The sequence below is a fragment of the Prosopis cineraria genome, unplaced genomic scaffold (genome assembly GCF_029017545.1).
Source record: "Prosopis cineraria cultivar Desert tree isolate PC_DT_omini unplaced genomic scaffold, ASM2901754v1 PC6, whole genome shotgun sequence".
Classification (NCBI taxonomy): domain Eukaryota; kingdom Viridiplantae; phylum Streptophyta; class Magnoliopsida; order Fabales; family Fabaceae; genus Prosopis; species Prosopis cineraria.
Genome location: NW_026555337.1, coordinates 13,061,877 through 13,076,276, shown reverse-complemented (window position 1 = coordinate 13,076,276; position 14,400 = coordinate 13,061,877). Strand labels below are relative to the sequence as shown.

At 32.3% G+C, this 14,400-nt stretch overlaps 1 protein-coding gene across 2 annotated transcripts; it reads right to left on the bottom strand.

The window, feature by feature from the left end:
- Window positions 1-2,753: 2,753 nt before the first annotated feature.
- LOC129313219 (cellulose synthase-like protein D3) lies at window positions 2,754-8,667 on the bottom strand. 2 transcript variants are annotated; one of them, XM_054956182.1, is made up of 4 exons: window positions 8,308-8,667; window positions 6,492-7,389; window positions 4,799-5,606; window positions 2,754-4,711 (listed from the first exon to the last, which is right to left on the bottom strand). In XM_054956182.1, the coding sequence occupies exons 2-4, from the start codon at window positions 7,355-7,357 to the stop codon at window positions 2,954-2,956; spliced, it is 3,432 nt and encodes a 1,143-aa protein (XP_054812157.1). In that variant the 5' UTR covers window positions 7,358-7,389; window positions 8,308-8,667; the 3' UTR covers window positions 2,754-2,953. The 2 variants fall into 2 exon arrangements, with proteins under 2 accessions (XP_054812157.1, XP_054812158.1); XM_054956183.1 differs by lacking the exon at window positions 8,308-8,667 and adding an exon at window positions 7,821-8,280.
- Window positions 8,668-14,400: the final 5,733 nt, after the last annotated feature.

Genomic DNA, 14,400 nt, shown 5'->3' with positions numbered 1-14,400 from the left:
CTAACTATTAGGCATAAGAATGTAATGTTCCAGCTTTGTCTCTAATAATATCACAATTAACATCATGGTGATGATAGAAAAAATACATAATTAATGATTTATTTTATTTTTCAAGACAGAGGTAGAATTGATTAATTACTCAAAAATTTCATTGACACCCCTTATATTTAGGGGACAAAATAAGCTTCTAAAAAATATCTTATATATAGGGACGAGCAGAGTAATTAATGATCATGATTTATTTCATATTTTAATATAAAAGACTATATAGGTATACTAGTTTGGATATTTTCTGAATTAAAATTATATTTTCAAGGTTTTTATGTATTTTTTACAAATATGTGTGTGTGTGCATTTATCGGATATGTATTGTATCCAACATAGTGACGACTATATGGAGGTAAATTGAGAGCTGCTTAAGTTGTACCAAAAGACATTATCTTTAAGAACTATTCCATCATACTGGGATGACAAATTGATAGTTTTCTAGAATTAAACAAGCCTTTCTTAGAAAAGTAAGGCACCAGAACAGTAGCACTAACAAGAAAGAAACTCAAACGAAGCACCCAGACAAGCAGAGGAGGAAAGAAATGGCTCAAAAGCTCAAGAGCCTAGTGAAAATGTTTATGATTTGAATTCAAATTCCAAACAGCTAAAAAAAATAAGGTTTTCTAGTAAGCTCATATAAATAAATAATTATTTATTTTTTGTAAAAATAATCCAATAAAAGAAACCTAATGCCTCTTGAACTCGCACATAGGAGAAGTGAATCTGCTGATTTCAGCTGCGATTGTCTTAAGTTGGCCTGTTTTATGTGCACAAACCTTCTTCTCCTCCAAGTCTATTTTACTAGTCAATTTCATTTCTTAATATTTATATACTAGGAGTACTCTTTATTTAGGTAATGTAAAATTTTTTTTAACACACACAATTACTACATAGGACAAAGCCACTTCCCCTTAGTAGGATGACTCTACTTGAACCTATACAAGTTTTTAGAATTTTTCCTAAAAGCTTTTTTCTGCCACAAAATATTTTTAAAAACTTAAATCTAACTCATGAAACTCGCATAACCTACTTTGAACCCACAGATTAAATAATCTATGTCACCAAATCTTAATTTTTTTGTTGGTCAAAAAACAGAACATACTTTGACTTAATTCTTCACATCCACACCACACTGAAGAAATTAGAAACGTACCATCCACCACATTCTACGATAAAAAAAAATTCACAAATTTAATTACAATCAGATGACATATTGATCTATCATTCAAGAAATTTTAGGGTTTGTATTGGTTTTAATGACTAGTGATATTTTTTTTTTAAAAAAAAAAGAGCTAATAAGTGGGTTAAACGAATTAGGTTGTTTAACTCACCGGTTTAACGAATTAGCTTGAGCTAAGAGGGAAAAAACCCTTTTTTTTATTTGGGCTCACTTTTTGGACCCAGCCCATAAAGGAGGGGTTACATGGGCTACTCAATTGAGTTAGGCCCATATTGCAAGCTACTTGAGGAAATCTACAAAGGACAGCGAAGTGTCATATTGTGTTGATGCTTTCTAGAGGCCCGACTTATTACTTATTCCTTTTTTTTTTTTTTTTTACAAAATGGAGAAGTTAACGTATAATTTAAAAGTTAAAACAGAACAAGAGAGATAACACTTGGTCCATTTGAAATTAAATCAGCCTATTTTAAGGTTTTGAACTTGAGTTTTATAATATACAGCCACGTTAAATAAATATAACAAAGGACATTCTTAAAATACTTATGAGATTACTGTTGATAATGATGATCTCACACGACAAGAGTTTGGATTAATTAATTTAGGTAAGAGATGGTAGTACTCTCAAATTTTCTAGTATACTAAGTGATAAAATTAAAAAAAAAGATTTATGATATCATCTCTATTTTTTTATTTTCATTTTGTGAAAAATCCATTGAAATTTACCCTAAACTTCTAATTTATTACAAACGCTCTTATTTCATTGTTACATTATATTCATTTTATTTTATAGAAAATAATAGCATAAAGATGGTTGTGACCGAAGTAGTTAGTATAAAACTTGGGGCAGAGACCTACCAATGATTAGTAACAGAAAGAGAGACAAGGGGGAAAAATCCAACTATCATTTCAGAGAAATATATAATGAAATAAAATAACTAAGGTCAAGTTAATGTCACAAATTTCAAATCCTATGTATTTAGAGATAAATTTAAACTATAGAACTCATTGGAAGAAACAAAATTTAAAAATAAAATGGAGATCGACAATTAAGCAACAAAACATTGAATTAATTATATAATTAAGTCTCCAAAAACTTTTCAAAAAAACAAATTAAAAATATCAATTCATACAATTATGAATTTAAAATTTTTGATTAAAAACAAGACGTTCAAGTTTTTTTTTTCGGTAAAAACATTCAAGTTTTAAATATAACATTAAATTATAACTATAATACCGATTCATAATTGTTTAAATCAATATTAACTACTTATTTTTTTAGAAAAATATTATAAAAAACCTAACCATCATTAATTCAATGTATTAAGACCTAACTGGCACTCCTAAGTACAATATTATTACAGATTATTCAGAGAAACGAGCATGATCCCTAACAACGTGAACTCCACGCCTCAAGTCTTTTTCTCTCCCGCAGAAGATTACATATGAATAATTTTATATATATATATATATATATATATATCAGTAATGCCAAATGCGGATATTTTCAAGAGATCAAGCAGGTTAGTAACCCTGAAAAGCCTTAACCAGAAGTCTCAGTTGCCATTAGCCCATTAACCTTTACTCATTACATAAATAACTGATAAATAAAATTCATGAGCACAGTACGAAAGCAATTATAATGTAAAAGAAGAAAAGAATGTTAAAATAAGAAATTTTTCAGAGCAGATTCAACATTGAAAATTTAAAAAAAGAAAGAATGATCTATCATGGAAACTGAAATGATCCACCAATTTGGGTAGAACCAGCAGGAGGATTGATGGCCACCCAGAGGAGAGATATAGTGATTGCTATCAGCCCTGACCATACAAAAACAATGGTTGGTGTCCTTCCTCTTCTTCCCATCAGACCTTTTGCAAATGGATACAAGTGAGCTAAGACCCAGAAACTGAAGAAAACGCCACCGAGGAGGCGGCTCCACTGCGGTATGACACTGTATATGGTTCGGCTAACCCCGACAGCAATGGCTATTAAGTTGACCATCATGATTGTGATTGGTGGGATCATCAGGGATGTCCATCTGACAATGTAGAGATCAGCAAACTCATCATCAACATCATCACCTGCAGATTTTGAGGTCAATGTGAAGGAGATTTCAATCCCTGCTATGACTTTCAGCAAACCTTGGAGCACAGCAGCAAGATGGGCACTAGTGCCTCCGATCAACCAAAATTGCTCATTTCTCCACCATTCTTCAAGCTCGATACCAGACCACTTAATCTCAAGGACAGCAAGCATGCATAATGTCACAGTGATGGTCAAGAGATAAGCAAGGAATGTGACATTGAGGGTCTGGACAATGAATTGGCCAGAGAAGAGGGAAAGAGCAGGAAGAAAACAATAGACAATGAGGAATATGGAGGTGAACGGGTAAATGCCGACATTGAGGTATGCAATTCGTTGAAGAAGCTTCATTTTCGAGCTTGCTAGAAGGGCATTGTTTCGAGAGAAGAATATCTCAACTGAGCCTGTAGCCCATCGAAGGACCTGGTGCAACCTGTCTGTGAGATTGATTGGAGCAGTTCCACGGAAGGCATCTCGCTTGGTCACACAGTATACAGATTTCCATCCCCTATTGTGCATCCTATACCCAGTAACCACATCCTCAGTAACAGACCCATAGATCCATCCAACACGATTTCCCCACTCAGTTTTGTCTTCATACCAGCATGAGATGACACTGATTGCCTCTGCCACTGTCGATGCATCAAGAAGATCACGGGGAATGGTGAGAGCACCAGGTGGGCGACCATTTTTCACAGCAGGGTGATCAGCAAGAGGCCGGCCTTGGAACTCTGCCACTGGGATTGAGTCAATGAGGAAAGTTGAGTTTCCAAATTTTTTAGGGAATGTTGAAAGATCCATCTCTTCATCATCAGAATCACCCATCCTCAATGCCCGATTCTCTTCATTGCTGTTTGCCATTGAGGCATGCTTCTTGCGACGGCCAAAGCAGCAACTACAACAACCTGGGTGGTTTTCTTTTGCACGAGGTGGGTCAAAGCCATAAAGGGCAACCCGTCTAAAAAGACACCCAGTTCCCACATAGACTGGACCTTGAAGTCCATCAAGAGCTCTCATGTTGACATCAAAGAAGACTGTATTATGATTAGCATACCGATCAGAGGGATCAATCCCCTCAAACCTCTGTGGGAACTGGACATAACAAAGGCGATCACCTCCACGATCCATCATGAAGCACATACCTTCCCTCATTGCCTTTGAGTTGTAGATATAATGATCACAGTCAAGATTGAGTATAAAGGGGCCATTAGACATTATAGCTGATGCTCGAACCAAGGCATTCATAGCGCCTGCTTTTTTGTTGTGATCATAACCTGGACGCTTCTCACGGGAAACATAAACAAGAAGGGGCAGACGCATATCAACATCAGTCAAGTCAATGAGCTTCGAATCATCAGCACTTCCAAGAAGAGGGTCATCACTAGGAGGTTTCAACATCACCTGCATCATTGAAGGATGATATTTATATTTTCACAACCACAACAAATTTCAAAGTTGAATAGAACTGTAATAGGATTTTTGAAATACCTGAATTATACCAGCATGATCACCCCTAGAGTGCTCAGGTGCAGAATTTAACCAAGTCCCTGGCCAATGAGTTCCATCAGCCATCCATGTGGCTTTTGGAATCTTTACACTTTCAACAGGTTCATCTTCTCTGTGTTGTCTTTGAAGTTTCATGGCCTTGATTTCCTCTCTTGCATGATAGGCATCCGATCGGCGACGGATAGAGTCAGGAAGACTATTGATTCTGACCTTGAACTCATCATACTCACGCTTCACCCGTCTACGATCCTTGACAAAATCTGGCCGCACTTTGTCCTTATAAGGATCTCTCTTCAAATTAAAGTATGACTCGGGATTCCTGGGCTCTATATCATGCTTACGACAGAAGGGTACCCATATATTAGCAAAGCTTGCAGCTTCAGCCATAGCCTCAAAAGTTAGAAGTGCACCTCCATCATCAGACACATAGCAAGAAAGCTTCTCAACTGGATAATCAGCAGCTAAAATAGACAAGATAGTATTTGCAGTGACAAGAGGAGGTTCTTTCTCAGGATCAGCAGTAGAAACAAAGACATCTATTCCTGGGAGATCAGACTTTCCAGTCGGATTGTTAAGGGTTGGTGCCTCAAATTTTTCCTTCAAGACATTAAGATCTGTGGCACGATTAATGGGGCATAGCTTGGGCAGTTGATCCAGAAGCCAAGAAAAAGCAAACCATATCTCACAAACAACAGACATGCCCCATAGCCAGATTGCATCAGTATTTGGATGCTTCACCCTCCATGCCAAGAACAAGGCCAGAACAGCCATACGAATTAAAATAAGAAGACTGTAAAAACAAATTGAAGAAGAAAAAAGCAATAGTTAAGAGACATGAATGAAAGCATACAGTATTTCAGGTTCAATCAATGAATAATACACTTGTTCATAAATCTCATAAAAAAAAAAAATCTTGTGCATACAAAGTCGAATTTATATAAGAGAAAAAACAATTCAATTAAAGAATCCATAAGAAACCAAATACCCACTTATTTTCTAGATTTTCCGTGCCAACGTACAATCAATATTTATAGGAACGAGCTACATATTTATTACAACATAGAGAGTTTATTCGCTATAAAACATGCACATTTTGTTGTGTCCCCAAAAGGCAGGAAAAAGCATCAAAAACTTCCATTTCGAAATAAGTTAACTTATTTGTTAATTTCTCACAGCATAACGGAGTGAAACCATATTTTGCCAACATATCATAATGTCATACCATATGACCAAATGAATTTGATCTATACCATTCAGCCTACACTTCCGCCAGATACAAGGAAGCAAAAAATAAAACGAAACAAAATAAAAAGAAGAGGTCAAACACATTTTACAGCCACTCCAAACAATGATTTTTCAAATTTAATTAATTCAAATACTTGAAAAAATAATCTCCCCATCTCTTCAATTAATCCATCCAAACACAACCTAAAGGTTATAACTCATAACCAAGCTACCTTAACAAATTAATACATACTTTTTTGCAAGGAAATCGGTATAGATTCTTTATGATGTTACATTAATTAAAAATTGAAATTTAAAAAAAATTTATAAGATGTGAACCCACGAAGGAATGCAATGTTTGATAAATTGCTTAATATAGTCTTACAAGGAAATTTTAAAACAAAAAAAGGGAAAGGGAAAAAAGTTCACAGTTAAAAAGAATAAACTATACCGATATGGGCTCAAAATAGCAGCAGGTATTTTCAGTTTCCTTGTAAGTGGTCTCCAAGGTCTGTTCATGAATTCAGTTGGGTCAGTAACATCATCCTCTTTTCCATTCCCAAGCCCGCCTTCCTTTGGCCATATGGCATTTCCATAGCCATAGGTCCCCTTTGTTTCAAAGAGCCACCGATTGTGGTCAAAGTCTCCAGTTTGGCTCCTCATTAGTGCTGACTTAGTTGACTTCATTAAGGATAATCTCCTCTCCATTTTAGACATTCCACCTGGTGGAGGAAGTGGAAGAGGCCTCGCATTATCCACAGCCACTTCATCCAAATCTGTGTTTTTATATGGCTCCTTGCATCCTGGGCACATGCCACCTCCTGTTTTTACAGCATCTATATAACAATCTCTACATATCTTGAAATCACACTCACAAGGAAGAATATCAACACCACGTTCATCACTCATCACCTTTGAATCACAACCAGGAATTGCACAAGAAGATCCTTTTGCACCAGCCATCTGTGGGTGGTTTGCTTCAGATTCTATCACTTTGTCCATTAGATGGGCTCGTGTAACACTATTGAACCCACCAGTGAAGAGAGAGTTTGACACATATTGCTCCTCAACTTTCTGCGAGATTGATGGATCCATAGGTTGGTTATCCGGCGTTGGTGGTAAATGCACTGTATAATTCATGAAATCACTACTGCCTAGCTCACTGTCAAGATCATCCCTAGAGTAACTGATATATCGACCAGATGAAGTTCTCCGGCCAAATGTTACAGTTGGAGGCAGAGGAGGCTTCTGGCCATCAGGCACATCAGAACTTGTTGACAGAGATGATCGGCTTGCCTTGAATGATCTTGAAGCCATGTTTAGGGCCTAAGATTAATAATCTCTACGCCCTGCAAGTCAGAAATGTTCCAAAGGAGATAATTTAAGCCTTAAACTCAATTCACTTCATTTGATAATGGATGGTACCTTAAAAGTTAATAAATGTCATCAAAGTTCACAGAAGATGAGAAGAATCTAAATCTTCTATAGATCATAATACATTTATAAAGAAAATGAGATAATAGCAAGGGAACATTGTAAGAGGATCAATCTCAAAGCTTAAAAACTTTTGTCACATAGCCCTCTGTCATTATAGGAATCAAAGAATGAACCAACAGAAATTCCCAGGGAAAAAAAAAAGAAATAGCTGGAAAAGCGGGAACATTTTGTAAAGCATTTGCCCGAATAGCACCATGAACCAATAGAGTAATCAGAATCTCCAAAAAATTCAAATGGTACAAGAACAGATCAGAAGTGACAGATTCGCCCGAATATAAAGTACCCAAAAGCAAATACTCGACTCGTGGAGATCTTGTTCCCAAAATCTTCTTTCCGACCTTCACAATTTCTCATAATCAAAGCTCACACAGCAGCTAGGTGCTGATGACAAGTTCAATCCTCAACTACGATCTCTACCTCCCTCCTAAGATTTGAGAAAATTGCAGAAGAAAAGAAGCGCAACGCTGATCTCCCTAACCCCATCATATCAAGTTAGCAGTAGTAGGTAAATCCCTTTGACTTCCCTCCCGTGCTTTACCGAAACCCACAAACAATGACCACGAATCTAGAAGAAAAGAACCCGGAAACAAAAAATTCTGGCCCATTTTCCTTTTCCACCGCTTTCTCGCGTTTTTCTCGGCAATCAATCAGCCCGTGAGTAAGAAAAAAGTCACCAGTGAACCAAAATTTTGAGGGGAAAAAACCCAAAAATCATTTTTCGCAAAATGGATCAAGCAAGAAGTTGCGAAGACATTGTGGAAAAAGCATACCTAAAGAAAGAATAAGCTAAATGCTAGTGGTTATTCAGATCTCTGCTCGATCTTCTCAGAACCCCATGAAAGAAGAAAGAAGGAGAGGGGCTTATGAGTCGAAGATGAAGAAGAATGCTTCAAAGTTTTTGAAGGGCTTGCAATCCAATTGTCCCCTTATACACACGCGCAGAGAGACAGAGCAGAAACAGATGGACTGAGTCGTGAGCAAAGCTACAAGCACTACGAAACCATGATTGAAGGCTTCTTCATTAGAAGAAGACTGTAAAATATATTTTGATATTTAAAAAGTATTTAAATTTGCATAGAAAAGAAAACATTTTGCGTTTGAAAAGAGTGAAGGTTCTTGGATGTGAGGGAAGAGCGAAGGAGTCTCGAAAGGTAGCGATTGCCATTTTAAAACGTCAAAGGTGGCAGAAATGGTATGGTCTGTGGTCTGAACGATCATTTTTTATATTTTGTTAAATTAGGATTTTAGCCCTCATCTTTTGTATATTTGATGTAGGCCCCTGCATTGATCCAGGCAAGGTACTCTATTCTTTTAATAATAATAATAATTGCGTAGAAATAAATTTAAATAAATATCTAATCATCACTACAAAATAGATTTTACACTAAGATAATCCTTAAAATATTCTTATCATTTCATCTATTTATAATGCAACATACTGCATTAACATTAAATCATATTACAATATCAGATTTCCAAAGAAAAGTTGTTCAATTAGTTTTTTGTCAAAAACCTAATCTTCATTTTAATTATACCATTAAAAATGTTCGAAATTGTGATTTGAAATTTCTCCCCAATATTATTAAATGTAATTTAAATAATGTTTTACTTAATTAACTGGTAAGAAGAACTTTCAATTTTTATTTTTTATAAATTATATGAAAAATAGAACTAGAAAATTAAAAAAAATTATTAGCTTAAAAGGACAAAGGGATTATTACAAAATAAAAGAAGAGGAGGGTTTGTTTAGATACTGAGATATCGCTGTCACAAAGGAAAGAAAAAAAAAAAATCACTACGTTCCCATCAAGATTCAGTAAAATAATCGCGCATGTTATCTTGACTTCATATTTTGTAACATATAAATATACTGGTAAAAAAAACGTATAAATATATAATTTAATATAACATAGCATAAGATAATATAATATAACTTTGAGATGGTGAAAATTTAGTGAAGCTCCTTTTTTTTAATTACCAACTAATCTAAATTTATTAGACCCAAAAAAAAATTTCCGTGTGGTATTTTTTTATTTAATTATCATTTTTTACTGGACAGGGTGATTGTTGATTTGCTGGCCAATACCCAATCTTTTGCTAAAATGAAATGTTAATGACAAATTAAGGGCCATCACCAAGAACGTTTTGAATTATGCTTGTTCTGCTAAAATTAAAAAAGGAAAAAATGAATAAATAATACAATAAAATAAAATTAGACTCATCACACTAATCTGCCCAATTGGCGCACTATGGGAAGCATGTTATAATTCATTACCATTATGATATGTGGCAGAAATCTAAGAGAGTAAGATGAGATTCCTCTAAAGGTAAAAGGCCAGAGAAAATGAACTATGAATATCTATCCTAAAAAAACAAAAAAAGAATAATTTGGGATTAAATAAATGCCAAAGTAATCATCAAAGCCATGCTTTTCTCTAATGGTGTTATAATATTTTTGGTTTTTTTCGTAAATTATAATAATATTTTATATTTTTATTTACCTATTCAGTTCTTTCAAATTCATTGACCCGGGGGAAAAAAATTCTTTCAAGTTCATATGCTTACAATTAGTGATATATTTTTAGCCAGGAACTCAAAATCCATGTGCTTTTCCCACTGGGTTAGGATGGTTGTTGCTAATATGTGTAAATATAGAAAATATTTTTAAGAAACTTATTTTTAATTAAACTCAATAATAGTCAAATTTAATTTAATCATATAATGAAATAAAAAAAATAGTGACATGTTGAGACACATGTATTCTTCTCAGACCTTTTATTAGGGAAAAAAATATTAGCATTAAAATGCTATCTGCTTGTTAATAAGAAACTCTATTTTACTGATGTTAATCATTTCAAGTGATTTAACATATATTGTTATTAAGTAAAATTTTGAATTTAGTTTTTCTGTAGAGATGAAATTTGTATTTGAGAGAATTTTACCCTTATGGAATACAATCTAGTTTGATCTAAATTATTTTGGGCTTAAGGTGACTTTTTGAAATCTGTCTATTGTTACCAAAAAAATAATAATAATGCACTATTTTTTTAATAAAAGTTAACTACAATTTTTATAATTTACTCCGTCCGTCTTAAATTATAAGGGACTTTTAAAGGAGTTTCTCTATCCCAAATTATAAGGTACTTTGAGTATATTAAGGTTTTATTAAATGTGCCAACTTCAATATTAATCTTTACTTTTCTATAATTAATTTACGTCCATTCTCTTTTTAATATATTAAATGATAGATATTTTTAAAAATTTATATTTTTATTTTAAAAAGATAATGTTGTTAAGTGTATTTAATGAAATTTATTGATATGTGAGATTTTATTTAAAAATGTCTTATAATTTAAGATGGAAGGAGTACATAAATAAGTTAGTTTTGTTGTGAAAAAACATTATGCCTCATTCAAGGGAATAAAAAGTCAATTTTATTTATTAATAAGGTTGAATTTAGTAAAAAAAAGCTGGTTCTTTATAACATGACAAATCAAAATTTAAATTATCACTTGTTGATATGCTCACATTTAGTTAGCAACAATGAATCAACTTACCAATCCAAAAGCTTTCTTTTACAGAATCTCATAAAACTCAGCTGATTAGCCAGAAATTGATTCTCTTTAATTGATTGACAAAGTTTAGGCTGATTTATTTTTGTTGATGTTTTTAAACTCAACAAAACTAGAAACTCCAACCAACTAATGGCGTCATCCCTTGAAACACGAGCTTTTATTATTCAGTTAGGCAACTTCAGGCTTATGTTAATATTGCTATGTTATTAGTTCATTATTTTCTATTTATTTAAATGTAAGTATATTGGGGAGCCTTCCTTCTGATGATTCCCCCCCCCCCCCAACAATGGGCATCCAACAATCTTTTTTGAAGCGTCTTTGCGTTTCCAAAGCATTTACATTTATTCTCTTTTCTCTAATATTATTTTCACTTCACGTGTTATACACTGCATTTAAATTTTGATTTTCAATTCAATGCATTAATTGTTTTTTTTTTGGCCAAATTCAGTGCATTAAATTACTTCCTAGAATAATCCTCCATTCTTCTAACATACGCAAGCTGCATCTCTTCTTCAAACTCTCCTTCAAATCTCAAATTAGAGCCATCCTTTTTCTAATATGTAATGGATTTGAGTAGTTGATATGCAACATAAAATTGTGTCCTACGGGCCCACAGAGACCGGATAAGATCAGATTAGTTATTAACTCAGTACTTAGTCGTTATGCATAGACCGAGACCAGGGTAACCCAGCGTAAAAGACCGGGTTTTGGTCTTATATTGAAAAAAAAAAAACAAATAAATTTTAAACATTAAATTATTTTCATATAAAATATTCCCTTGAAAAATAATATTTTGATCAAAAGTAATATTTTTTAAATTTTTAAAAACTCAATAACATACATTGTTTTCAAGTTAGGAAATCAAATTAAAATTTTAAATAAAAGTAATGTATTGATTTCTTAAAACTTTTCATAATAACAAAAAAGAAAAATTAATCTTTTAGTCCTCCAATTTTTAAGTCACTTGTAACTCAGTCCTTCAACTATGACTCATTATGACTCAGTCTCTCAACTATGACTCGCCTATGACTCAGTCCCTCAACTTTTAAATCACTTACAAATTAGTCCCTTAACTTTTATCAATTTTTTTTATATTAGCTTATATCTCACATCAATAAGTAAGAGAAGGGTATTTTAAAATAATATATAAGTATTTTTTATTCCTCTTATTTGATAAGAAATTTTTAAAAAAATTAAAAAATAAGAACTGAGTTGTAGGTGAATCAAAAGTTGAGGGATTGAGTCATAGCGAGTTATAGTTGAGGGATTGAGTTGCAGCAAGTCATAATTGAGGGATTGGGTTACAAGTGAGTTAAAAGTTGAAGGATTAAAAGATTAATTTTTTCTAACAAAAAAGTAATTTATTAAGCATGATCTATAAGAGAAAAAAAATCTCATAAAATCATTTAATACTAATAAAAAAATATAATAACATATAATATATACATATATGTTGGGTTGAGGAAGATTGGGTATGGACTAAACCGGTTTAGCTTGAGTGAGGAGACAGTGTCAGATATGTGGTAATTGTAATAGAGTTAAGGGTCAATCTAAATAAAATATGAAACTAAATAAAAAACATAAAATTACTATAAATAGTTCAATGGTAATTTGATCGGATTCAATTAGATTAACAATTGAAGTATAATTTTTTTAATTAATATATAATTTAGATCTTAAATTAAAAGTTTAAAGGTAATTTAAACCGTAAACTCTTATTTGACATACTCTAAATCTTTAACAATTAAAATTTGTATAATTTTGCTGCCACTGTTAAAGTAAAACAAATGTCATTTATTTTTTTTTAAATAAAGCATAATGTGTAATTTTTTTTTAAATGAGGGTAGGGGGAGAGAGAGAGAGAAATTTGACAAAAATTGCACATTAGGTCTCATTTTTTTAAAAAAATAATAGACGTTTACTTTAATTTAATGATGATGGCGAAATTACATCAACTTTAATTATTTAAAATTTAAAATTTATTAAATAAGAGTTCAAAATTTAAATTGTCCTTGTGTCTATAATTTAGGGTTTAAATTATATATTAAATCATGTTTTAATGTCAACTAATTAATTATAATTTTAACCTTGTCTTGTACTATAGCATGAGTTACATCATGTTCCTTCGACGCTCAATTGTTAATGAGTAAAATTAGAGATAATTACCTTTTCCATTGAAAAAATTGAAGATGAAACCAAGTTTTCTTATGATTAGGTTAGGTAAGTTTTTTCTCAATAATGAACCGCATTAGTATTAATATTATCTTAAGAAAAATAAATATGTGAAAAAATGACTAATAGTATCAATGATTCATAGATTTAATAAAAAAAGGTTAGCCTTTCATAACATGACAAATTAATATTTAAATTTTTATTAAAAAAAGTATATATATTTAATATTTTAAATATAATTATTGCTAATAGAAAAACATGAGTAATAAAAAAATGACTGGCAGTTCCCTGTAAAACTTAAACCTTTTTATTTGGGTAAATTAGATATTTTTGTCAAAATCAGCGTGTAATAAGAATAACGGGGCTAATGCGTGTGTGTTAGTTAACAAGTTGAGGCCAGCTGTTATTTTGCTGTGAAATATTCAACATCCCCGCAATACGCTTCTCTAGCTTTCTCTTTTTCCACTTTTTTTTTTTAAAGAAATAAATTGTACTGTCAAGTCCTTAACAAATGCGATGATCCCTTTCGGATTCAGCTTTTCCATATTCACGTTTGGGCAAATGTTTAATAAAAATATAAAAATTAAAACTTAAACCCATATAGATTGGTCCAAATTATAAAGAATTTACTCATATTACAAAAGACGGCAAGGTCAAATTTTGCTATCAATATAACTATTTTATTAATAAATAATTTATAAATATTTTTATAAATATTCTTTGAATATAGAGATTTTAGTCAGTTCTCATAACAAAATTCATAAAAAATTTCATTTACTTTTAAAAAATGTCCATATTATGAAAGATCATCTTGAAGAAATTAAAAAATTCATTCAGTTAACACAAGATATACCAAAACTAACATCAAGAGACAACATAACCACAAATTTATTAATCGCAATTTAATAGGTAGAGTTTCAAGTATAGATCAGATTACATAATTTGGCTGGATAACTAATTAAATAAGTTGGGTTGGGTTGCAAAAAAAATTAATTCTAAGTAAAAACATGTTTTTTTTAACTTAGATCATGCAGGCTTTGAACCCAATAGGTCAACCGTCAACCCACGTGGGTTAGAATGGGTCCACTTAACCATATTTTAAAAAAATATTATGAG

Coding starts and splice junctions, on each gene's coding strand:
- LOC129313219 (XM_054956182.1), bottom strand. CDS start 7,357: ATGGCTTCAAGATCATTCAAGGCAAGCCGATCATCTCTGTCAACAAGT. Junction 5,607..6,491: donor GCTATTTTGAGCCCATATCG/GTATAGTTTATT, acceptor TTGTTTTTACAG/TCTTCTTATTTTAATTCGTA. Junction 4,712..4,798: donor ATCATGCTGGTATAATTCAG/GTATTTCAAAAA, acceptor TCAATGATGCAG/GTGATGTTGAAACCTCCTAG.